Source organism: Labrus bergylta, chromosome 21 (assembly GCF_963930695.1).
Source record: "Labrus bergylta chromosome 21, fLabBer1.1, whole genome shotgun sequence".
Classification (NCBI taxonomy): Eukaryota; Metazoa; Chordata; class Actinopteri; order Labriformes; family Labridae; genus Labrus; species Labrus bergylta.
This window is the reverse complement of record NC_089215.1, coordinates 15,856,295-15,883,320: the sequence shown is the minus strand read 5'-3', so window position 1 is coordinate 15,883,320 and position 27,026 is coordinate 15,856,295. Positions and strand designations below refer to the sequence as shown.

The following is a 27,026-nucleotide window of genomic DNA, read 5'->3' as shown; positions in this document are numbered from 1 at the left end:
GTTCAGTCAATCACAGGGCTGACATATAGAGACAGACCACCAGCTTCTCTCACATTCACACCTATGGCCACATTTTTTTGAGTCACTATTTAACCTATGTCTGTGGACTGTGGGAGGAAGTCGGAGTACCTGGAGAGAACCCATGCATGCGCGGGGAGAACATGAAAAGTCCATACAGAGAAAACTCTGGCCGATGGAGACTTAAACCAGGAACCTCCTAGCTGTGAGGCAACAGCACTAACCACTGCACCGCCATGCAGCCTGAACAAGACCATTGTAATGTTAAAAAAACAAGAAATCCTGAGAGAATTTCAGATCAATTGTAGCAACTGCCAAAAAAAGAAGAGACCGAGACAAGACCAAGACAATAAATATCACTGAAAAATAATGAATTTGTGTGCAGGGGGCGTGTCACTCAGGACTGTAACACTGGGAAGTTTGCAGCTGTAACCAGGGGATAAAAATCAAACTTTGAATGAATTGAAGTTATTTGTTCTTTTAGAAAGGGGCGTTTTCTTCTAATCACAGTAATGATGTGGAAAAATAGCCTTTCAGTGACCGGTCCTGATTTAAAATCGGGAGTCCACCCAGTCTGAGACAAGTCCGAGTAAAAATGCTTTCAATTCCAAGACGAGACCTTCAAAAAGTGGTCTCGAGACCGGTCTTGAGACCAAGACGCATTTCGACTAGTACAACACTAGCTGATAGGTTTCACTTTAGTCAATGTGTGTTTCCACCGGCTTTGTCCCAGCTCCATCAGTCTAGAGCCCTGCCGAAACAACATTAAAACATCTGTTTTATTTTCACAACAAAACACTGTTTTTCACTGGACATTTATAAAAGGCAAAATTTGAGAGGAAAAAAAGAGTCAAATCCAAGCCATTCCACCATGTAAGCCCTCAATTCTGGTTGCACTTAATTAAAACTGGGACTACTTGCTACTTGGTCAATATTTGTTGTATTGGCATTTGTGGTATTTGCTTACTGTGTGTATGTAATTTTGTATATGTCTGTACTTACATAGCTACAGGAGGAAATTAGCCTGTGGCTACAATCAGGCATATCAAATTATTTTTTATTTATTTTTTTCAAAATTGGGATTACACCATGTTTTGTTGCTAAGTGGCCCAAATTACATATTCAGCAAACGTCAGCTGTTGCTAATATTAACCACTAAAGGCTACGGGGTATAACAGACTAATTAAGGCATATTTTGAATGTAAAATATGTACAGTGTCATCTCCTAGCTAAAACATAAAAAAATATCAGCAAGGGGCTAGAGACGTTTGCCTGGAGTTTTGTTTGTAAACTACATTAACGTGTTCTTATTAAAATATAAATAGGTGACACTGGAGAAAAGGGAAGGTGGTGTTACACGATGGAACATTTTCAAAAGAAGAAGAAACTGAGGTCAAGAAAAGGTTTAATGGAAGCAGTGTTGGTATCGCTGAGAGGGAATAGATAAGGGAGAATCTGAACAAGACATTTCACTTCACAAGACAAATGGTGACCAGTGGTGTTCTGTCTGTCATGACTATATTAATTATTGTATGGATGAAGCCCTCCTACATCTATCCCCTGAAGGGAACACCAGCTGGACAAAGCTTGGTCTATGCTGTTTCTGAAGGGCCATTTATTCACTTCGGGGTCATGTATTGTCCACAAGCTAGTTTTAAGGCCAAGTTTTTTTCTCGTCTTTGTTCCATTTTCTCCATCTTGGTTTCCAAAGTAAACATGCTCTAATAATAGAGGCCTGTGAACTTGTACTCTTCTTCACTTCTGTCTTCAATCTGTCATTTGTGTTTGGTACTGCTTGACCCAAGCTTTCTGGGACTATTGTAAATGATACATCTTTCAATCGTCCCAGTGGATTTCTAGCCATTATTTTTATCTGAAACTAAACGACAGCACTTTAAATTGAGTATGACCAAATAAGATCAATGCAATTAAAGATTTTTTTTTTGCTTTTTATGCCTTTATTTTGTAGATAGGACAGTGGAGTCAGAAAGTGGGAGCAGACCCATGGCGCCCGCCTGGAGGACCAGCCTTTGCACATGAAACGCGTGCATCAACCACTATTCCATTCCACCGGCGGCCCAATGCCAATGCTAATCTAGTTCCACAACACCGAAAGAAAATAAATAATCTATCGGTAAAATCTATGGAGCCCCTGAGGTCTCGAAAAGTCCAAATTTTGGCTAATGGTGTTCCATGCAGCAACAATAATTATATTGTGAGCACAAGTTATGAATGAAAACTTTAATGGCCCTGGGGAAATTTGCATTGTATCGAAAACATAAAAAACCAATATAAATGACAAAAGACATCAAAACCATATACAGGACAGCACAAAAAACTAAATCATATACAAAAAAAAATTAAAAAAAAATACATCAAAGCATCACATGATTATGTGAGGGATTTCAGCCACAAGTTCAAAAAAGTGGAGATTGCCAAGTCCATCCTGTATGATCAGAGCTTATTAAGAAGCTGAATGCTACTTGCTACAAAGGATGTGAGAAATATTGATTTTTACATTTTTAACCCTTGTATAATCTTGTCTGAGGGCCGGAGTAGGAATAAAAAGCCTTCCCTTTGATACTGTCGGACACAAAGACGAATATGCAGTGCTGGTTGTTTTGAAATGCACTCAGCACTCACCGTGGGCAGAGGGTCCCACACTAAAGGGATGCAACACAATTGGGTGCCAGAGACCTTTCAGCCCTGATATTTTATCTTGCCATTCTTCAAGCAGACACAAAGAAACATCGTCATCCCAATGGATGGCGTTTCTTCCCTTAAGCCCTGTTTTGGTGTCTTAAGCTGCAGCATGTTACAACAGCAACTGCACACAGGCAAACATCACTCACAGAAACAGACTCACAGAAGAAACTGTGCTGCATAAAGGCTGTGTAGGGCTGTATACATTTCCCTTTGTTCTCGTTTACTACTTTTTGTTTTCGGACCCAAAGACTTTTTCATCTTAGAAAAGTTAAGCCAATTAAGTGGCTGCAAAGATGACTGTTGAGTAGGGAAACATGAGGACATGGAGAGATTTTACATAGAGTCCTACTACTTAAGGGCCATTCAGACAGGATGCGTGGATGCTGCACACTGCTGTCAATCCCATTCATTGTCTATGTGAAGCGCCTCGCAAGAGGGTATCTGCGCGCAGTCAAGGGTCGCGCTTGCCATCAGTGCGCATTGTGTGGAAGTAGACCTACTTCCACACAATGCGCACTGAGTTTTAAGACCTACTGAGACATCGGCAAGAAAACCGTAGTTTGGGCGTACCAGGTGTTTAAAAAAAGCAGCAGAAATATTTGTCTTGCTTGTGGTCGTTATAGAGCTGCAGCTTCTGGATGAGCCTAAACTCTTCCAAATCCTGTCGTGCCCTGAGGATTTGATAAACACACCCTCCTCCTCAGCAGAAGAAAGGTATTTTTCTAAATAGTGCTGTGCTTCGCGCCCGACCCCACCGCAAGCACAGCGCGTCCTATCTGAATGGCCCTTATGTCATCTGTTGTCAGTCATATGTTTCCATTCCATCCAGAATGAAAAACCTCCTTCAGGAAAAAGCACTTAGATAAATAAAAGATTCAGTAAGCTCTCTGCCTCTTTTTATATCTGTATATCTCTAGAGAATGCTTCATCTAGTTATATTCTACAGAAAACCTAAAACACTGACATTAGTTGTGCTTGCTAACATTTATTCAGACTTTTCTCTGATCTCAACAATTGCATCATCTCCTCATTAAAAAGTAAGTTGTAATGGCAGCAGCTTTTGCCCTAATGCCTGAAAAAGTATGCTGTTATACATTGAGGAAACCCAGATCCAATCCAATTTTTTATTCAATAGTATAAACCCCCCCCAAAAAATGGAAGACCTCAATATATAGAATTCCATAAGGCTCTCTTCAATTCTGCCCAAAACCAATCGAAGTATTTATGACCTGTGCATTTGTATCGGAAGGAACTATACCAGTTTTGAGCATGCATGAATGGGTGTGCCACATGTTTACTAAGGGTGGTTTCACACTAGGGATTCAGGCTCGGATATCCGAGTACACTTGATCCCAAAGTCCGCTTCATTTGAGCAGTGTGAACACAAACTTACCGTCCTCGGGTACTGTGCCCAAGTCCACTTGAAGATGTGGGTACGATTCATGTGTACACGAGTACAGTCCACAGGAGATGTGAACGCAACCGTGCTCAAACAAGAAAGTGATACACTATACGACGTAATTCTAAACGGCTCCTGACAATTCAAAAACCGTATTATCTGCTCAGCACGGAGCAGATTCATCCTCTGAGCTGCACGTTAAAGAAGTAGAGAGAGGGTCATTGTTGACATCTCAGAAATAACAAAAACACACACAGTTAGCATGATGGGGTCAGTCTGCAAGTGGTTGCCATGGTTGCTTCTTATTTTTTCTGCTTCTTGGCGGATGTGACAACCAACTATTTGCATACTTCCACCTGCTGTATCAGACTGTGTACATACGCAAGTGTAACAGGGCATGGAACGATGTTACTAATGTGAATGTGACTAATGTGACCAGAGGGGGAGAGGGGAGGGGGGAGCAATTGTGCTTGGACATGGTACGAAACAATCGGGTCTAATGTAAAAACACCCTTAGTATCAGAAGGAACTAGAATAGTTTTGAGCCTTACTAAAAACTAAAACTGCTTACTAAAACTTAACCTAACCTTGAGAGAAGAAAGGGCCAGGCTCTATTTTACATTACTCATGACTGATAGAGTAAATAAACAGCGATGAAGCTCTGTTTACTGGGTGGATGGTTTAGTACTGAGATTGTAAGGGAATTTTGATAAACTTGTTTTTTATTGCAGAAGTAATTTGGATTACAGAGGGGGGGACACTGGGTTTGCATTTCAGGATTTCCTGAATCACCTCTCTGTGACTGACCAACTGGTAATTACCATCTCTGTTATGAAAGGTTTGATTTTCCTTTAAGCAGATGCTCTGTTATTGATGTATTGTTTTATTGTGTGTAGGTGGGGTTACCTTCGGGCAGACGTTCTGCTGTTGATTGTATGCAGGTGTGGTTGCTTCCTGTAGTGTTTTATTGTTTTAAATGTTATTTGATGTATTTGAGACTGTCGGATTTCTAGCTATTTAAGGTCAGTATGGGTCCTCTGGAGAGGACAGATGAGAATTTTTCTCCTCCGTGTTCACGTTAATTAAAAGTTTCCTGCATCATATTACATTGTGTTCTTATTTTTCAGAGAAATTGAAATTCCCCTGATTTTGGGAGAAATTTATCTCACAAGATACAGCTGGGTGTCGTCAGCATAGCAGTGGAAGCTTAGGCTGTGGTGCAAAAAGGGGAAGCATGTAGCTGTTGTAACAGTTTCCTGTTTGACTAGAGTCATGACCGGAGCCAAGAAAGAGCTTCAGAGTTGAGGCCAAGTCAGATAGGCTGTTAAGGAAGATGATGCAGGAGACTGTGTTGAAGGCTACAGAGAGGTGCAGGAGAATGAGGACACTAATGTTGACAGAGTCATCAGTAATGAGAGGGTCTATGTGATTTGTGATTTCTGTGCTGAAGTGTGCTCTGAAGCTAGATTGGAGGGGTTCATGGTTGGACAAATGCTAATGGAGATGTGTGGCATCTGCTCTTACAACAGTCCAGTCGTGATAGGAAATAAGTGGCAAATGTGCAACCGCTTGAGTCCACATGAATATTGAAGACTCCTAGCAGGAGTGCAGATGAGGGTGTGGATTGAGGTGTGTAGATCAGAAACCCTAGATATTAAGGTAGCTTAGGCCAGTCCACCACCTTACCCATGGAATGAGGCTTCTGTATGTATCCATAGCCTGACTTGATTGAGTGTCACAAGATCAAGTTTCCTTGTGTGATGATGTCATGGATGATTAGCGCTTTACTGTTTAGGGAGCGAGTTTTCAGGAGCATGAACATGGCAGAGTAGACGCCGTGGGAGATGATGTGGAAGGAATGGCACTGTCAACATAGACCAGGGCTTCAGGTTGCCGGTCCTTGTGTGGTCTGTTGTGATGTAGTCGCTGCCGCATGAAAGACTGTCTATCAGACAGTACAGAAGACAAATAAAGAGTGGGCAAACTTATGTCGGAAGCCCATATGCAAAGGCATTAGGAAAGACAATTTGGAGTGATATGCTGGTTGAGATTCAAGAGGTCCATTGTATGGAGTGTTTTATGAAACCCATTTCAAGAACTAGGGAGGGTCACCTAGATACCACAGCCTAGTGGTGTGTGATAAGATGATCTTAGGTCATGAACGATTAGAATGTGTTGTCAGTACTTACCAAAGTGGCCAAAGAAGGAAAGCCAGAAAACCAGCAATAGGGGTCATTGGCATCCAAGGAGCGTGGAGAGCGAAAGCTGGCCAGTTTTGTTTCCGATTCAACAGTAGAGCTTCAGAGATCTTATTTGTTAAGAAGTTTTTACAGGTTGTGAAAAAAAGGTGCCACAGCACACAGTGCCTCGACAAGTCAGGGCTGTTTTGTCAGCAAAAGGGGGATCTCGAAAACATTAGGCAGGTGGTTATAACTTAATGGCTGATTGGTGTAAGTAAAGAATTTGAAAATGGTACCTTGAGAAATCTTACAGTGAACCAAGCACAGTGATAATATAGAATCATATATCCATAATGTAGACTAATATTCACATTGGGTGGAGCTGTGTCTGCTAGGCAAGGCCGCAGCTGAAACAGAAAGATATATAACAACATGGGGAAAGAAAACTGAGGGCAATACCATCCACATTCATATACCACACTTCTGAAGGATGAACATCTACGATTTTGGATTTGTTTAATCCAGAGACCACTGCTTCACAGACAGGCCTTAGAAACCCTGAAGGGCACAGCAGAATTAGCCCCACCAAGTTCAAGTTGTCTTAGATTGAAAGGAGACACCAACCAACAATCATGTTGAATCATTAGAAAGGAGAAAAAGTAAGACCTCTAAAAGACATTAAAAGAGAAAATTGTGTGAGTTAAGGTAAGCGGGATATTCTAATGCCAAGAAAATTAACAGCATATTTTTGTTATTAACAGAAAAAAACCGAAGCCGTGTGGGAGCAGAAGTGGGGCGAACACGAGCACAAAGCATGTTGCAAGGTGAAAAGTCGGGAAAATAGATACTTTTTGGATGCACAGTATGTTTGTATCTGTCCACTATTAAGTAGAAAGCCCTGATCTTTCTACTCCTGAGGATGAGGAGATGAGCAGCAAAGAGGCTATGTGGTCATGAAAACCTCAGGGTTCAACAGGACTTGAGACTCGTCCAGGAGCTGCAGCTCTATAACGACTGCTTCACACTATCGGACATTTATTTTCAAACTGGATATTTCTCTCCGATGTCCTGGTAGGTCTGTAAACTAGAACTCAGGAAAGTGAGACACCATTTATTGTGATCTGATCTTCCCTCCTATTGGACGTGCGCAGGTGACGTCACAGAACGCTGCACTGAAGTTAAAAATGTTCTAACTTCAGTGCAGCGCGCAAGAAAGGCAAACGAGACATTGCTCGGCGCTCGGCGCTCAGCTTGGCGGGGGTATATCAGGATTTTTTCAGGAGATATCTGCAAATGTGAAAGGTCTATTACAGACATACGTGGATACAGCCAATAAGACCTGATTCATATGCTGGAAGAATGGGTAAACTGTGTTTTACAGCTAGACCGTAAAAGGCCTTGTTTGATAATTTTTTAATTCAGAGGATGATCTTCTGTCGTTGGTTGAACCAATTATTTTAAATACAGTATTAACATCTTGCTATTCAGGGAATAATTTCTCCCAGAAAACCTGGGTTAATGAAAGGGACAACAGCCAACATGATAGTCCAACAATATTGTGCTTGTAAATATATATTCTCTTTTCTGGTAGAAGTAGGGTACTTGAATAATTATTTGATATGCTGATATCACTTGTTTTTAGCTTGGTTACATTTTAAGGAGTTTTGCTCTTTGTGTTTATAAAGTTTAGCACCTCGAGCTGCTAACAGTAGCATGTCCTCAAAAATATCATCAAAGTAACTCAGCACTGTTCACACATTCATGTTCAGATCGTACATACAGCAAAACCCTATTGACCAGACTTCTTACATCAATGACTAACATAAATAAAATCTCTGAATTATTGTGAGATCCCAGCGAGGTTAATGGAAACGAAGAGGTGCGACTCAAACACTGGCTCAGACTTCTCTTATTGTTGGTAGATCTGTGAAGCACTGATTGTGAAGTAGAGCAAGAACCTGAACTGGACCAGAACTGATAAAAAATTGACAATTCATCTTTTTTAACTATAAACCAAATGAACCGAGCGGAGGGTGTAAAGGCAGCTTTGCAAAATCTTCTAGCAATCCTAAACCGACATAGCTTATCCATATTATGGTCATGTTTTATTTGCCGACTTCATTATTTGCTTGAGCTACCTCGTTCAAGACTATACTATTTTTGTTATTTGCTGTATCATTCTTTGTTTGCACAGATGGTGAACAATGGGGAGAATATATTTAAAAAAATTAAAAAAAATGCTAGGTGGGCACGGTTGGGTAGACAACAGCAGACGACCGTCATTCTGGTCCCGTCCAGGACAGTAGAGCTCAACAGTGACCGCCCACTTTTTCGGCAGTTCTGGTTCCAGAAGTGAAATTTCCCTTTTTCTTATAACGAGGTTGATATCTTACGAACATGTGATGGTTATGACATTATGGCTAATAATCAAATCAGCTGTGGAGAAAATGAATGGGATTTTTAATTCTGGAAACCACAATGTTGAGCCCTATGCTGCCTCAAATGGAACACTAGGTTACTTTAATTAGAACTGCCCAGTTTGGAAAAAGTTTGCCATAAAACACACCTGATTTAGCGTGATTAATATGTCAGAAAATTGTATTAACAATCCCAAACCCATGATCACACACCACATGTTATGACCTAAAAGCGTTGCTGATTGAAAAAGCATTAAAGTTAGGAAAGCATAAAATATTAATGACAAAGGGACGGATGAGGTAAATAAAGTTAAGACAGAAAAACCAGACAAGACAGAGGAGGCCATCAGAGAAGCAAGAGCTGAAAGAGAAGATATTGCAGTCTCTCTCCCAAAATGTTTAGAATGAGGGTAATCTTAAAACTTGATCTTCCCACTGGAAGGACTGGACTATTGTTGCTACAAATGCATGGCATTGGTGTGGTATATGATGGGAGGCTTGCCTGAGAGATGTCGAGCTCTACCTATCCTGATAGTCATATCGTCTTCACTGTTCCAGGGTTGGAATTGGGGCTCCTCTGATTTTTCTTTGACCAGCTTTGATTCAGGGGGCACAGCCAAGGCAGTGTGGGGGTCAGCACCTACACCCTGATGAAGAGACAGAAACAGAAATGTAATTCAATACACAAGGAGCACAGGAAACGCTTGATGTTGTATGTACCCTTTGTTTTTATTGTTTTAACTGACACATTCCTTACCTATTTCTAATATATGCAACAGAGTGAGGATACATTTTGTTTTTCTCCCTTGCTGGTTTCCTTTTTGAAAGCTCACTTATAATGGAGGATTCCGTTTACTTAAGTCAAATAACAGTGATCACTAGTGATAACCATAGACTGTAAATAATAATGGCCTAAGTCTGAGTGACTTCACCCATCTCTTACGACATGGGCCACCCATGTTGATCACTGAGTATTTTGCGCTTGTATATTTGTTTCACACTTATGCACAATCAAGGTAAAGAAAGAAAGAAAGGGAAGATAAGTAACTCCCTCAGGCAGATGTTGAACGAGTCAGTGTGTCTGTTTAGAATTAATAAGGAATGCAGAGAATGTGGTCAGACCCAGTAAAACGTCCCCAACATCTATTTAAGTGCATCCACTTGCACCTCAATGGTGTTCACGCACGCACGCACGCACGCACGCACGCACGCACGCACGCACGCACGCACGCACGCAGTCAGTAAAGTAGCTGTCACGTTCTGTGTTGTTCTGCGATGTGCGCGTCCCTTTCATTTTGTTTACCTCTTATTTTCCAGTCTGCCTCTCTTGTTAACTGTGCTCCCTTTATGATCACGTAAAGTTTTTAATAAAGATCTATTTTATTCTATTCTATCAGATTCATTCAAATTGTATAGTTTACCCACTTCGCTTTCTATAGTAGTCCTTAAATACAAAAAATGAAATCACAGGCAAAGTCTGTGATTTTAATTTAGAGACACTGCAAAAGTAGAACAGGATAGCTAAATGTGGACTCCTAAACATTAGATCTCTATCATCTGAAGCTGAACTATTAAGGATGTCTTATATACTACCTGTACGTTTAATGTGAACCAGCATTGTGAACACGTTCTCTTCACCACTGAAAAGTGGTAAATCAATGCATTATTTGACTGATATGAAAGAAACTGTTGATATTCTTGTGTGCATGAAGCATGCCCACTGGTGGCAGAAAAGCTGTGTCTGTTTAAGAGAGTGACATAATCATGTGTAGAAAATAAACAGCCAACTCAAGTCGAAGTAATACTTTTTCTAAATCCACACACTAGGCCATGCACTTAACTGTGACAAATCAGAAGTCATCATCATCATCATCATCATCATCGCCCCCCCCCCCCAATTAATATTAGCATGCATAAAGATATAGTCAAATGTTTATAAATGTTTTAATGCTGATAGAAAGAAAGAGTTCCACCATTATGTCTTTAAAAGCAAACTGCCTTGCTCCTGTTGCTTTGCTTTTTTAGTCTTTCACCATCATGCAATGATCTCAGATTGAATCATTGGACTTTCCATTCAACCCTATTGCTACTGTCACATGTGCAGCAGTAGCTCAGTCCATATAGGGGCTTGGGTTGGGTACCAGAGGATCACCGGTTCAAGTCCCGATGCGGCCATAATATGGAAGTTGGTCTAGTAGCTGGAGAGGTGCTAGGGCACTTCTTGAGTACTGCAAAGGTGCCGCTGAGTAAGGCACCAAACCTCAGACCGCTCTGTTGCAGTGTGTATCAGCCCTGTTTGTGCATGTCTGTGATTTATGTGTGTGAGAAGCTTCAATAACAGAGTGTAAAACCTGAGGTTCCCTCAGGGAGTAATAAAGTATATAAAATTTAAAAAAATTAAAATCAATCAACCGCCTCCTATTTGTTTAGTACACAGTTGATAGAATTAAAAATGGTAATCAAACATGAATGATGAACATCTGGAACGTTGACAAAGGACACAGGAGACCTTGAACTCAGACAGAGTAGGAGGGAAAAGAATATAACACAGAAATCAAAACAAAGATTGATTTGAAGTGAAGACAAAAGGTAGAGTGACCCAGGAACATCAGAAAATGTATTTTGTAAGCCACGGAAACCTTTTTAATTTTTGCAGGGATAAAATTGAAACGTGATTTACAGGGAACAGCTTGATTAAACATGACACGATGGCATCAAAGAGGAAGTACAGAATGTTACACACAAAAACTTAATGAACCGGAGGCACACCAGGGATTAGGTTTCCATGGGTAATAATTAGTGGAATGCCGGCTGGAACACACACACACACACACACACACACACACACACACACACACACACACACACACACACACACACACACACACGTGTGTGTGTGTACCTGACACATTACATTTTTATTTTTCATTCCTGGCACATTATCGTTCCCACTTTTTGTTACCGTCCACATCTTGCATGCCAATGGCCACACTCAACAGATGATACCATAGCAAGCACATCACCTGCAGCTGCTTTGGTCTGCAGCAGGCACAGGCAATACAGGCAGTTGCCTAGGTAGCCATGTGTTCAGGGGGGGCACTTCCAAAAACCTCTATGGTTTTGAAGAAGCCCAACATCATGTTACATGATACAGTATACACAGTTTCCTGCTCTCACTCTCTGTCTCACTCCACCACCTGTTTACCTACAGTCGGACTCTGTTCTAGCTTCATTATTGTGTTACTTTCCAGTTGAGTGACCATCTTGTCTTCATTATATATCTTTTCCACAAGTGTTTGATAACTGCATTTCATGAGGGATCAACACATTTAATGTGTATATATTTATCTATCTATATTTACAGAACGAAGATAGATAAAGAATAAAAGATATCGGATTGTTTCTGTCCCTAATATCGATATTGGCTCCAAAATCCCATCTCGGTCGGGCCCTAGTTATTGTGGCATGCCTAATTAAATTGGCAGTTTCCTGTTACACTGAAAAATATAAGTCCATATCATTTTACTCATTTTACCCCCTCTATATTCAGAAAGATGTATAAATATATTTTTTTATATTATTGTTAAAACCATAAGAGACTGGAATAGGACTTGCAACTGCTATCAAAAACACACACACACACCATAGCCCTCAACAGTTATTTGCTTGGGGCCGCTGAGTTTGGAAGGTGACATTTCATCACAATGATTATTCATAGGTAAGCCGAACAGCAGCAAGAACAGGAGGAAAAACATCTTCACACACACACACACACACACACACACACACACACACACACACACACACACACACACACACACACACACACACACACACACACACACACACACACACACACACACACACACACACACACACACACACACACACACACACACACACACACACACACACACACACACACACACACACACTCTCTTGTCATGTGATATTCAGCAGGGAGCATGAGCTCTATATTCATGCAGTGAATAAATGAGCTGGAGAACCGCTGTTAGCTGCATGAATCATGCGGCTCAATTGGACCCTGGCTACCTGAAAAGCAAGCCAAGATCCACCCACTGGGAAAACACTTGTGCTTCAGTTCATACGAACATTCAACACACAAAGGTTCACTGCAAACATCATGCACAACCCTTATACTTTCGTAGATAACTATCTTCAGCCGTTTCACAGGTTTGTAAAGCAACAGGTGAGCCGCAGCACCCTCAAGTCTTTGAAACTACACTGGATGAGTCTGTATGAATCCAGAATCAATGTCATCAATTCATCTAAAACATACATGCCAGAGGACATTTATCTCTGCAGAGCATGTGTAGACCCGATTGGCCACAGGTTTGGTGTTGTTGGGTACCGTTCAGAGCAAGATTGTGATTTAATTAATCACTTGACTTGCAGACACTGATGTTCTCTGGGACAGCAAAAAATTCAAGTTAAAAAGCCAAGTCATGTGCTCTCATAAGGTTTGCAATCCCTCTGTTTTCTCAGTGAAGTTTGAAGGTGAGAGGCATCATAGAGTACATTTTTATGTTTTATTTTTCTTTGATAAACAAATCGAATGTGTTATTTTGAAAGCCCTACTTACAAATTCATTTTGATTCTCTATCAATATATGTGTAACATCTTGGCTTCACATCAATGGCTCTCTATTATTAATATACTACAGGGTGGTGTTGTAGTCAAGACCACACCAACCAAGACCAAGACATACCCGAGACCAGAGTGCTCCAAGGCCGAGTCAACAACAAGACATTTAGAGATAAAGACCGTATCAAGACCAAGATCAAGACAAGAATAAAACCATAAATATCAATTAAAACTCATTATCTTGTTCATGATGAGGGTTTTGAGCTTGTAAGATCCATCCTCTCCGTCTTTTACCTGCTTCACTATTCAGAAAATGTGTGCTCAAACAGGCTGTTTGGAGATTTTCCCTTCATGACATCACAAAGGGCAGAAGCCCCTCCCACAGCTAGGTGTTTGTTCTGCCAGCTGAGTCTGGCTTCTCATCAAAAACAAATGGGCATGATGCAAGGTATCCTGGTGTTCCGAGACACCCAAGCCCTTCCAGAGAGGGGGCGTGGTCAGACACAGCTCATTTGCATTTAAAGGTACAGACACAGAAACAGCCTGTTCTGAGCAGGGCTGAAATAGAGGGGTTTATAGGTATGATCAAATACAGGATCAAAGAGGATTTAGAACAAGAACTTCACAGACATGTTTTGGGGAGCTCTGAGACTTATTTAAACTGACTGAAAAGGAGGATAATGTGTGACCTTCACATATAATCATAATTAAGGACAAGCTGCAAAGAGTGACAGGCAGCTGCCGCTACCTGAACCCAACAGATTGGCTTTTGGAGCTGGAGCCTCAAGTGAACAGTCAAGTGTCAAAAAGGGCGCACAAAGAAATAGCAAAACATAGATATCTAAAATATGATCACACTGCAAAAAGGTAGCAGTTTATAAATAAGGAAAGACAAGTAGAGGCAGGACAAAAAAAGTGTAAAATATTTTAGGGTTGATACTGAAGACAGAAAAAGTTAATCAAAATGACATTATAGTTTGTCTCAATTTTAATAAGTCACAGCTGGCTGAAATGTTACAAATTCTCAGTGTTCATTTTTTTAAATGTGAATCACAGATAGGGTCTTCATAAAACTTGAATGGGGATTTTAAGCTCTAAACTACTGTGTCCTTCATTATGTAGTGAACAAGGGCACAATGAACCAACAGGGCTGATTTCCATCACATCTCAATATGTATTGTGGAATCTTATATTCTTTATACTTTTATGTTTGCTCATTAACTGATCCAATGCATTACACATAGCATTACACATATCACGTATACATGCACTGTGTCCTTATATGACCACTGCAACACACGAACCTTGCACGATACTCACCTCACCACAGGTGTTTTATCTCACGTACACAGACTCAACAACAGCTCCTTATAAGGACTATTTTTTAAACTCTCAAGGACAAGTTACTGCTACATTCACATATTTATACACTGACCACAAGGTGCTGACACAGATAAAGCTGCACCTGTTTCTTTGATCCTCCTCTGTAAGTTTCGATCACACTATATGCTCAAGTATATAAAGATTGTACGCCCCAAGAGCGGGCAGAGAACTTACTTTGTGTATCCTGTACTCATAGCTGAACTTCTCTCCATGCTGCATGTAATAAACTGGGTGACTTAGCAACTCAACAGTTTCTGAAAGTCTCTTTTATTTACTCTCGTCCCAAGGTTCGGAGGGTTTTCTCTTTCTGCTGATTTTCTGCAGGCCCAGTTCTACCACAGTATGCAAAGTAATGTTTGAAAATCTTTGTAGCAGAGGTTGAATAAGGTGCTTTGTACTGCAAGTGGATAGAACGAGCAGCCTCTTTGAAACATAAAATGTGTTTGATAGCAGTTCCCTATCTGACTTCCTTATTGACCAGCAGGGCATCTTCACCAGAGTAATCCTCTGCCTCTTGCTGTTCATGGTTGGACAACACATTGATCCAATTTAGCGAGGATCTCTTTCATGGCTCTGAAGTCCTGTTGACAGCTTTACCTGAGTAGACTGAAAGAGGAAGGTGTCCTGATCTTAGAGAGGACTGGCAGGAGATGATGGTCTTATAGGTCTTTATGTGTGCAACATTTATATCATATATTAATATAGCCAAAATCCATTATATCCTCTGTAAATATCTCTGAGTCATGACTGTCCACAACTAGTGTGACGCACGAGTCCCGTTGTGTGTGATGTTGTCTGAGCTGTTTAAGTGAGGAACGAGGGAAAGAAGAATAACATACTGTACTCACAGCTTATTTAAATGATTTATGTAAAAAAAATCGAGATTCTTCTACCCGAACTTCTACTTGAATCAAATTGATTCATAACTTCCCCAAAAAAAATTTTTGGGAGGGGCTAAGCTAAGTGCTAAGGCTATCTCTTTAACTTAGCAGAATGCCAAATCGCGCAACAAGAAATTCAGCCATTCTCACAGATGACTGGAGTAGATCCTGAAGTATGTACTATTTCATAAATGAATCCCGAATCAGTTTTGAATCGAAAATCGATTCTGAATCGAATTGTGAGACACCCAAAGATTCCCAGCCCTACTAAAGACCGCTACCACTAGCCTGCTAACAAAACAATGCAGCTCGAGACATGGACAATTTTGTCCGCAGCTTGAGCTAAGCTCTTTACTAATGTGAGTCCCAATTTGATAACTCCTTTGTGCAAATGCGAGTAGAGAGGGGTTGGAGGTGTGTCGCTATAGGAGAGCGGAGGATTCAGTGTGGCGGAGGTGTCACCAAACAGCAGTTTGTTTTGGTATTATGTTGGTGCTCAAGGGCGACATCTCCTGAATCAAAAAGTTGCACATGCTTCCTTAAAAAAATGAATTCAGTTATAACTGATATTCCCTTACATTTTTAAAAACTGAAAATGTTGCTTCCTTGTTTACAAAGTTTAAGTATGTAAATTCCGCCACCAGAGAGCCCTCAATCAATACAATAACAAAAGATGAGGTAAGAGGCTGGCGGGGAATCATGGGAGTTCTCTGTGCTACTTAAGCCCCCCCCGATGAAAAGCAGATACACAACCCCTCCCTCAAAAATGCAAACATTATCATTAAAATCCATCTATCACTCCTATTCACAGTGTCCCCGCTCTCCTCTCTTTCCATTCCTGATTTCTGTATTCATTCACTTTCAGTATTTGTTAAGAAACCGGTAAAAGTGGAAGCAGCAGCTGTCCAAACAGTGATGGCCCCTCGCTCAATGTCTCTGTGAGTGTGTATGGGTGTGTGTGTGTGTGTGTGTGTGTAAGAGTTTGAGTGTGTGAACCCCCCGTGTGCCTTGTGTTCTTTATGCTACATTTTATCACAGTGTGTTTCAACTGTATTCCCCCCAGTGTTGCCATGGTTCCAAAAACAAGACAGTGAGTCATTGCAAAACCAAACGTGATCAATGTGGAGTATGTTTTCACTGATGGGTGTCGCGGCACCCAATCCAATTTATTTTATCCACCAAATTCGATAAGTACCAGCATTTGGCAGGTGGTGGGTGCTAATTTTAGGCGCATGTCATGCTTGACATAGTCAAGTCAGGAGGAGTCCTGCAGCATAATGTTGTATTAATTTATTTATCATTCCAAGAATTTCATTACACCTATAAAGTGTCACACATTGCATCCATACGCCCCTGGAGGTGGTGATGGGGAGAAGGATGATACAGAAACTGTTGAACATTATGGACAATAACATGCATCCCTTACACGATCTTGTGTGTGAACAAAAGAGTGTTTTTAGAGAGAGGCTACAGCAGCTAAGCTGCAAAAAGGACAGATTTAAAAATACTTTTTTACCTACTGCAATTGCACTTTATAACGACTCCCCTTTAAGTAAGGACAGAAGACATTTAAACTTTTAAACTTTAGCCTGAGCTGCATATATCAAACTGTATATTTACACAGTTGACTGCTTTTTTATAATAATTCTTTATTTATGTATCATACTATGCACTGGCAGAGCTAGTGTTTTGTACTGTTATCTATGAGTAACAGCTACTTATGCACATGGACCATCCAGAACACTTTTATATCCTGGCTGTATTGTGGGCTCATGTTTTTTTGTATGAGTGGGATATGTATGTATACATGTGTTGTGTTGTGTGTTTGTATCTATGCTGCCTGCTGGAACACCTCAATTTCCCTGCTGGGATGAATAAAGTATATCTTCTCTTATCTTATCTATACATCCCCCGGTGTGTGGGGTTTTGCAAGACAAAATGTGGTCGAGGAACACAGGGTATGTGTTGTAGTGTTGTCCAATTATTGCTATTTTGCCACACTATGATATATGTCTGTACTCTGGACCGGGGAAACTGGCACCTTGAGCCCCTATCTCTCCCTCTCTCTGTGCATTCACATCATATTACTGCTTGTCACTGTCTATAAATCTTAGTTAATAACCACAAAGAAGGAAAATTCCTGGGAGTTCCTGAGGTTTCTTGGGATTGTTGGTGAGGACGGCCTGCTGCTATGGACCCCCCCTCCCCTTCCATGCCAGAAGCCCAGGAGGCCTTGCCCAGGCAGTAGAAGCCAGGCTCTCGAGTAGACGAAGCTCCCCCAAACTTTAGCGAAGTGATGAGGCACTACAACCACCTGAAGTCCCTGACGCCCAGCCACTACCATCGGACTTTGTCGTCCCTCAACCACGGCTCAATAACCAGCCTCAGTCTTTGGACTGTATTGTCCCATCCCCTGCCCAAAACCCAGCCACCCCATCAGACTGTCGTTCCAACAACCACCGCCGTCCTCATTCATGCACGGCTTGCTCCGACCTCCACCTCTGCGGTAAGGAAGTGCGGACAACAGGAACGTGAGGAATACAAAGGAGAAATCCTTCCTGCATATTATTCTTTAGTAAAAATGTCTAAAGATAACACTTGTTATGAATTGGCGCAATACAAATAATGATTAATTGATTGACTTTGCCGCTATGTAGGTGTCTGCAATATTAAAAATACCAGTGCAAAAATGATGATTTACCAGCAGGGGCATAGCCAGATCAGCGAAGTAGACGAAGGCCGCTCCAAGTGTGAATCCCCCAGCCACTGGCATGAAAGCAAACGAGCCGTATTTCCCAGACTCTTCTGCCATTTCAATTGCTGGTGCAAGCAATGACCAATAGGAAGCAGCAAGCATCACCTAAAACATTGAAAGAAAAGGGAGAAGGATAGGGAAATACAGAAGTTACTGTCAAATGTGGTGTATAAGGGTACTTTTAATACCTGCATCCTTTAAAGCAGTGCAGCCAGAATAAATGCTGAGACATGCGCCATCATGACCGCATGTTCAGCTGCCACCAACATCCACTGCACGCTATCTTATATCGTTAAAAATTTGCCCCCATTCATGGTGTATTGCAAGCAGCCGCTTTACTGCTCGAAACGTGGTGGGAGGACAACGTAGGTTCTTCTTAATCATAAGATCATGATCATGCATTGAAAGAAAAGACCAGGACCCCCTCTTCAAGAGGACTTTAGGGTCAAGTGTACTGGGATCCGGGCCCAGGTTAGTGTGAAGCCACCCTAAGCCCTTACCTGTTTGAACTTTGGTTCTATATTTAATTTTGAGCTGTTTTAAAGTCGTTCATTCAAACAAAGAAACACGTGGGTCCGTAGAAAGACATTTTACTCACCCCAGCTGCAAAGCCCAAACTTCCATCCAAGATTCGCTTCTGAAAAGGGTAGAACAGAAGAGGGGTTGTAAAGTTTTACTTTAAAGAAATCTTCAAGGCTTGGCAATAGAAGCTTAATGACAACAGAAACTTTTTATACAAGTATATCTGATCAATTTGTATAAATGTCTCAATTTCTGAAAAAACAATACATTGAGAGATATATTTTCTTATTATGCCAGATAAAATCAAGTATTGTTATGTAGATATAAACAGTTAGCATAATAACTTAATATCATAATTTCTCATGATTGGAAGTTTAAGTCTATATTTGAACAAAATCTTCCTTTTGTTTATATCATGTTTAGTTCGGGACTCTCCATATTATTCTGAAACAGCAGCAATGAAAAGAAGCGAGACAACGGGTACAATTCATTTATCAGAGGTATTTTATCGAAAGCGACGCACATCAGAGACGAAGTACAAAAAAGTAAGGATCTAGAAAGGCAACAACATTAGTGAGTGCAAACGAACAGCTTTAAGTCTGATCAGACAAACGGGTGCTGTCAGGAAGTGACCAGAGGCCGAGCACGACATCGACAGCAGTTCTTGAGAGCTCTAATAAGCATCAAACCCATCCTAAATAATGTCATTATCAAACAAAACCATCAACATCATCATCACCATTATCGTCATCCATAAGATCATAAAGTGCAAAGGTATTCATAAAGAGCTGGGTCTTTAGCTTTTTCTTAAAGGTGCACAGGGACTCTGCAGAATCAAATGAAGTTTAGTAATTCGTTCTCTAGTTAGAGAGTCAGGACCCTGTTGTGAAGGTTTGATCAGATGGCTTTCACTGGCAGAGCGTAGTAGGCGCACAGCGCCTTTTGTCTTGGCCAAAAAGTTTCACTACAACACACCACGTATGTTCTGCACATATGTGTGAGAGGCAATAACGCTCCATGCCAGCTGGCGGCGGTAATCTGTAATCGTCATTTCAAAAAGGGGAAACCGGGAGAGGACGAGGAAGAACGCGGAAATATAAACCGTTGTTAGGATACGAGAAGACAATTTTCACACCGCTGTCGCTAAACACTCGTAATATAGATAATTCTAATCAAGAATAACGTCAGATAAAAAGTTAAAAATTGCCGCTGGCGTTGTCAGCCCTTGGTCTTTTAATAGTGGAACAAAAATAGAAGAAGCGCTTCCGTATTTCGTCCCGTACACTCTCCTGTTTCGCTTAGCTGAACAGCCTATCAGAGAGATTCCTACTCCCAACCACGACACGCCGATTCAACATGTGGAATCGGCCACAAAAAGGCCAACTGGGGCCAACAGGTGGCGACGGAGCAGGACACACTGCTGGTGTGTCAGGGCCTTCAGGGCCCTGTTGTAAAGGTTGGATCAGACGCCTTTCATTGGCAGATTGTAGTGTGCAGAATATTTGCATCTAACTTTTGCCATGACTTTGTTTAAAACAAAATGTAATGTCTTCACTCAAGCCCAGCAGTTTGGTTATGATGGGTTTACACGTTACCTGTCGACTGGAGAAGACAAACACTAGGGCTGCTCCAGCAGCAGTCAGACCCCAGGTGAACAGAGTTCCCAGCAGGGCCTGTGTAAAAGGGCTGTAGCCTTCAATCATGGTCCAGACCTGGCCAAACAACACAGGTACACCATTACTTAACATGTGGCATATTCATATCATTTTTTTAATTTATTTATTTAAAAAAAAAAAAAAAAAAAATCAACAAATGAAAATACAGAATAATACAGAAATCTAAACAGAAATACAGAACATGTCTAATAATATTTAGAGTCAGACAGAAATGGACGAATAATTAGAAACACATTCATGAACAAAACTCAAGCAATGCTAAACGATCAGATTATAATGTTGAGGCTTATCTTTGATGCCCAAGGAAAATAGAAATACAAATATTAGAGCTCAACTGATCAATCGACCAGCCTATATCAGCCAATATCAGCATATCCAGTGACTATCAGTATCTGCTCATTTTAATCGCAGATATGCACCAATATTACTAAATGTATTCAACAGTGAATTTGAGTATCATTGTATTGGCAGGGTCATCAGCAGAGTGTGTTATGGATTACAACGAGCATTATCACACCGATGACTTTAAAGCGGTCTCTACAGATAACAGAAAGATATCGGCATTGGATTTTTGTTCTCATCCTAATATTGATATCAGCCTCAAAAATCGCTTATCAGTCGGGCCCTAAAAAAATATGACAAACAACACATGATCAACATGTTTAAGCTCTTAGATAAGTGGTTTCTCACACACACACACACACACACACACACACACACACACACACACACACACACACACACACACACACACACACACACACACACACACACACACACACACACACACACACACACACACACACACACACACACACACACACGATGTTAAAATCCTGTTTGCCCAGGTTTTTAACATCCTGGACTTTCTCAGGTAGGTGAGAATTCCCCCTTTGGCTAAAATTGTCTGGGGTTAACGCATAACTTCTTAATGAGGAGATGGAGCAGTGTGTTCTCAAGCAGTAGATGGTGTTGAAACAATGACAGTAACTGCACATCACACATTTTTAGATTGATATTAAGGCGACTGGTTTGCATTGAATTGCAATACATGGATCCAAAAATGTGTTTACTTTAGCCTCGTTTTTTTAATTCATTACAAGATAGGCCTTTTTAACATTGATAATTAGTGGCCACTGGGTCCCACTTGACAATTAATGGAAATTATAAGATGCTAAAACATAGTGAAACAGCTGCAGACCCAATGAGAAAGTCATATTGTAAACAGCAGCAGTATCTACCATTAAACAAGCCTAAACACTTTCAGGTATTACACCCACAGCTAAGATATTCCTCGTTGTGGTTTTTATTTTTGCAGACAGTGTTAGCTGCAAACATTACATTTTGTTGTATAACTGTATTTTCGTTTAACAAGTTAAAAACATGATCACACATTACAAAAGACAAACACAACTGACGCCATTAACTAACTCTGTAAATATTTGTTAACCGGCTTTCTAACGCTGTCGATGTTTTTGCACATATTCTAATAAACCTTAAATCTCTCTTTTTGAAATGTTGAAACGATATGTAGTCGTTTTAAAAAGTTTCATTAACTTAAGCTTATATTTTGGAGTCTTTAATGAAATACTTGCAGGTTTACTCACTTGGTCAAGTGGAACCTCTGCTTCTCTGTATTTACTTCCTACTTCCCGGTACACGTGTCTACTGGTGCATTCAAGTGCTGTCGGACATATCGGAAAAATGATTCTCCGAGTTTTAAAATCCTTATGAACGCCTGCTCAAATCGGAGCGACTACGACGGAGGATTAAGGCCAAATTAAAGAAAAAAAAATGTCTAAAATTTAGATTGATTAATGTCGCTATTTTAGTCTATATCAGAAGAGCAGCAGCAGCCTGATAAACGTGGAGCATCTTGTTATATTTGGTAAAGGTTTCACAAATAAGTAAATAGGCGACTTCCTTGTGTAGTCGGTAAAAAACAGTTAGCCTAGTTCAAGATATGTTTTCACTTCCACTTGCAGGGACTTGTATCTTTAAAATGATGTATGAACAGGACACAAACTGGCTCTGCACATAACCTAGACACTTTAAAGAGGTCATATTATGCCCTTTTTGGGGTTCGTATATTTAATCTATGTACCGACTAAAGTATGTTCACAACGGTTAAAGTTCTAAAAAAGTGTCTGTTTTCATGAACTGCCGCTCCATGCACCGGCTCGCTTCTAGCTAACCCTACTCTCTAACGCTCTGAAGTGCCCACGTTCAGAGTCCCCACGTGTGCCAAGTCTGATCTGATTGGTCGGCCTGTCGGCTCTGCGGTAATTGGTCAGTCGCTCAGCACGGTTCTTGGAAATGTCACGCCCCTTTTACCATATTGGGAATGCAGCTACTTTGTCTCCGAAGGGAGCAAAAACATTAGCACCTTAGCACTACTGTGCTACCGCAGGCTACGGCATATCGTGGGCGAGCTTCAGAAGTTAATGGGCGTGCAACATGAGCTGCTGGGCTTGCCACAACGAGCCAATGGGCTTAGATCAGTGATATGACACTGACAAGACGTCACAATGGCACATTTTTTTCAAGGGGGGCTAGAACCAGAGCCGTGAAGGCCAGCGGGGGAATGGGGAGGGGGGGGGGAAGTGCACGGTACGATAACATTGCCAGTGTGACCGCGCCCTGACTTGGAGGAAGTTGTGTCTGCAGAGGAAAAGGCTGTAAGAGTTCTCCTTTCATCATTTTCGTGCAGCGTGGTCTCAAACTCGTAAATTTTACAAGTTTAATCTCGTGGCCCTAATCCTCCGTCATAGAGAGACAACTCGCAAACACGGCAAAGAATTACAGTACCCGACTTGACGTCATATTCATCATAACATGGGGGGGCAAAATATGTTTTTTTAATGCGTTTGATTAATTCACGTATTGAATAGCAACTTTTTGTTGACATATTTATTTAACGAGAAACATAAGGATAAAGCGCTTAACATCTTTTTCTATTTTTTTTATGATTGGATAAACTAGCCCACACCCCACTGCTAATTTTCAAAGTGACTAATAGCTATATCTTAGAAAAGCCCTGTGAAAAAGAAAAAAATGTAAATAATTTAATCAGATATTGATGTTACCCTATCTGCTCTTAAGAAGACTTTATTCAAATCTAATAACTGACATTGATTCAAGAAATTGGGCTGGGTAGTTTTTTTCCTAGAGAGGTGCTTATTTATATAATTTCATCGCGGCACATGATTTTAAACTCAGCATGACTTAGTTAAGTAGGCTCACTAGATATTAGTTAAACCACATGTTATTTCTGTCAACAACAACTTAGCTTGAACTGTTTTTGCACAAATACATTCATAAATAATACACCACAGTTAGATATAAGGAAGGAATAGTTGATAATAATTCAAGAATGATGGAAGTAACTGGACTTCCGCTTGTATAGCGCTTTTCTAGTCTTCTGAAAATTCAAAGCACTTTAACACCGCAGGTCACACCTACACATTCACACACTGATGGCAGAGGCTGCTATGTAAAGTGACCATCAGAAGTAACTAATCCCATTCATACACATTCATATGAGAAAAGACCATCCTCTCCGTCTTTTGCCTGCTCCACTTTTCAGAAAATGTATGCTCAACAGGCTATTTGGAGATTTTCCCTTCATGACATCACAAAGGGCAGTAACCCCTCCCCCAGGTGGTTGACATTCCCATAGGTGTTTGTTCTGCCCTCTCAGTCTGCCTTCTCACCATTAACAATTCAGCACGGTACAAGAAAATCCGAGCCAACCAAGCCCTTCCAGAGAGGGGGTTGTTGTCAGACACAGCTCATTTACATTTAAAGGTACAGACACAGAAACAGCCTGTTCGGAGCGGGGCTGAAATAGAGGGGTTTATAGGCATGATCAAATACAGGATCAGAGTAGATTTATAACATTAAACTTCACAGACATGTTTTAGGAAGCTCTGAGACTTATTTAAACTGGTTAAAAAGGAGGATAATATGTGACCTTTAAATTTAGCTGTGTGAAATATGTCATCCATTTCATTCTACATATATTCTGCTGTCAGAAACTGCCTAAACGATATCAACTGCTGGATGGCACAAAACTTTCTCCAACTGAACAATTCTAAATCTGAAATCATAGTATTCAACCTGTCAAACTCCACTCATATCTCAAAGAGCAGCCTCGGTCCCTTATTCCAAGAAATCTTGGAATAACATTCGATTGCAGTCTCACCTTTGAATCCCATATCAAAACAGTTGTCCGATCATGCTTCTTCCATCTACGCACCATCTCCAAAATTAAAACAATTCTAACCCAACCAGACCTTGAAAAGATCATCCATGCCCTCATTTTCTCCCGACTTGACTACTGTAACTCCCTCTTTTCCGTAATCACGAATAAGTCACTGTCTCTTACTGGTTGTAACAGACGACATCACATCACTCCAATTTTAGCTTCATTACATTGGCTTCCTGTACGTTTTAGAATTGATTTTAAGATTTTACTCATTACTTTTAAAGCACAGACTGGGCTGGCTCCAAGCTATATAACAGAGCTACTGACACCATATGAGCCAGCCCGCAGTCTTAGATCCTCAGGTGGGGGCCTCCTGGTCATTCCAAAGTCGAGACTTAAAACTAAAGGTGACCGGGCCTTTTCAGTCAAGGCCCCTCGACTTTGGAACGACCTCCCTGAGGAGATAAGACTTGCAGATTCCCTCAATTCTTTTAAATCCCTTCTTAAAACATACTTTTACAGACTTGCTTTTATGTGATGTCGTCTTCTTAATGTCTTCTCTTACTAGTTTTACTATTTTTATCTTCTTTTACTTCTTACTGTTCTTTTTTTTATGCTCTTATCTCGTATTTATGCTCATATCTTAATCTCCTCTTGTGTTTTAACTTGGTAATTTCTTATCTTACTTACTTTGTCTATTTATGTTTCATATTTATATTTACTTTTATTAATATTATAGTTTTGGGTTTTTTGATCCTTTAACCACTTGTTTCTATTTCTTTTACTACTCTTACCTTCTTATTGCTGTTATCTTTTTATTTGCTTTTATCTCTTAGTTTCTTACATATTTTTAAACCTTTTGTCCTCTTGGTCTCAGCTCTTGTTTTTGGGTTCTTGTGTTGCCTGGGTTCTTATAATGGTTCTTGTGATGGTCGGGTTATATATGTCTGTTGGGTATCGTGCACTTTGGGTTCTTTTCTGTTGAATTGTATTTAATAGTTTTTTGTATTTTGCATCTGTTATATTCTTGCTGTTGTTAATGTTCTTCTGTGTTTGGTTTAGTTTGCTTCATTCTTGTTTTTGCTGTTTGTCAAAGCACTTTGTAAACCTGTGTTTTTAAAAGGTGCTATATAAATAAAGTTATTATTATTGTTTATTCCACAGCAATGAATGTGTGAGATAGTAAAGAAAAAAGGGAACTTACAAGGGAAAAACAAGACCAGAGAACAGACAACTTCTCAAAAGCTTCTCTTTTGATTAACTGTTAAGTGTAGTAAACCTTTAGCCTTGAGTAATGTGTGAAAGCTGTCATCCATTTTACTCCGCTTGCCCTTGTGCTGCAGGTTTTGCAGTGTCTGAACACCCCAGTGAAATATTGCCTGTGAAATACAAAGCAGTCAAACACCTCCAGAATTAGTTCTATGAAACAAAAAATACTTGTTATGTTTTTACAGGGGGGTCTGGGCTGGGGTGGAAAGGTGGACTTTATCATATGAAGAGCTTGTCTCAAGGGGGAAGTTAAGCCTCGACCCAACCTGAAGTGAAGACTACAAAGGCATTTCTTCCCATTAATTTGAGACCACTGAAAGCTTTAGCCAAGGTAAGGGCTTTTGAAATCTATGAGGGGATCTGTGGCATCCAATGAGAATCATCCTGACATTAGATGAGATTAGCCACACTTAAAATGATGAAGAGCTGTTGACTTGGAATGAGCTTTTCTTGTGGTGTTGATGAATGTTGGTGAAACATGCTGGAAATTCCTGGGGTATTTCAGCTATGCGTGTCCTAGCTCATCTGGGGTCTTTAATCTTTACCAACACCCTTCCCCCCATTTCCAACCAATCAATCTAATTCCAGCCTTCCTTTTCTGCTTGTCTCCTTTTTACCTTTCTTTTATACTAATACAACTCCTGTTTTTATACAAATATAATAGATGGCAGAATTCAAAGTTAGGGGGTGTCAGGAACCAAAGAAGTAGAAACAGCATGTCATTTCAAATGTCTAGAAAAACAGACAGTAGACTTGCCTTCCTGACAGCAGATGTACTTTGATATGTGCGTGTGTGGGTGTTTGTGTGTCTGTGTGTAAGTAAACCAAAGCAGAGGAAAGATAAAGAAAGTGTGGAGGAAAAAAGTAAAGGAAACAAAAGTAATTCAGCAGATGGGGCCAGCGTTTACCTTGGACACAGCATTACCGCACAGGAACCAGGGGAGCAATGAGGGGGGTTACGCAAAGCTGGAGTTTATCACAACCTCTGTAGACTGAGACTGCTGTGTT

At 40.6% G+C, this 27,026-nt stretch overlaps 1 protein-coding gene across 2 annotated transcripts in view; it reads right to left on the bottom strand.

Moving 5' to 3' along the window:
• The window catches only part of LOC109996278 (zinc transporter ZIP11), a 31,077-nt gene extending 8,859 nt beyond the window's left edge, over nt 1-22,218 (bottom strand). The window contains exons 1-5 of one of the 2 annotated variants that reach the window (XM_020650327.3): nt 22,150-22,218; nt 20,462-20,578; nt 18,943-18,981; nt 18,291-18,449; nt 9,223-9,367 (exon numbers count right to left, since the gene is read on the bottom strand). In XM_020650327.3, coding sequence (XP_020505983.1) covers nt 9,223-9,367; nt 18,291-18,449; nt 18,943-18,981; nt 20,462-20,569 — 451 coding nt within the window. In that variant the 5' untranslated portion in view covers nt 20,570-20,578; nt 22,150-22,218. The remainder of the gene's footprint in view (nt 1-9,222; nt 9,368-18,290; nt 18,450-18,942; nt 18,982-20,461; nt 20,579-22,149) is intronic. The other variant, XM_020650328.3, reaches the window with a different exon arrangement.
• Between the last annotated feature and the right edge of the window lie 4,808 nt (nt 22,219-27,026).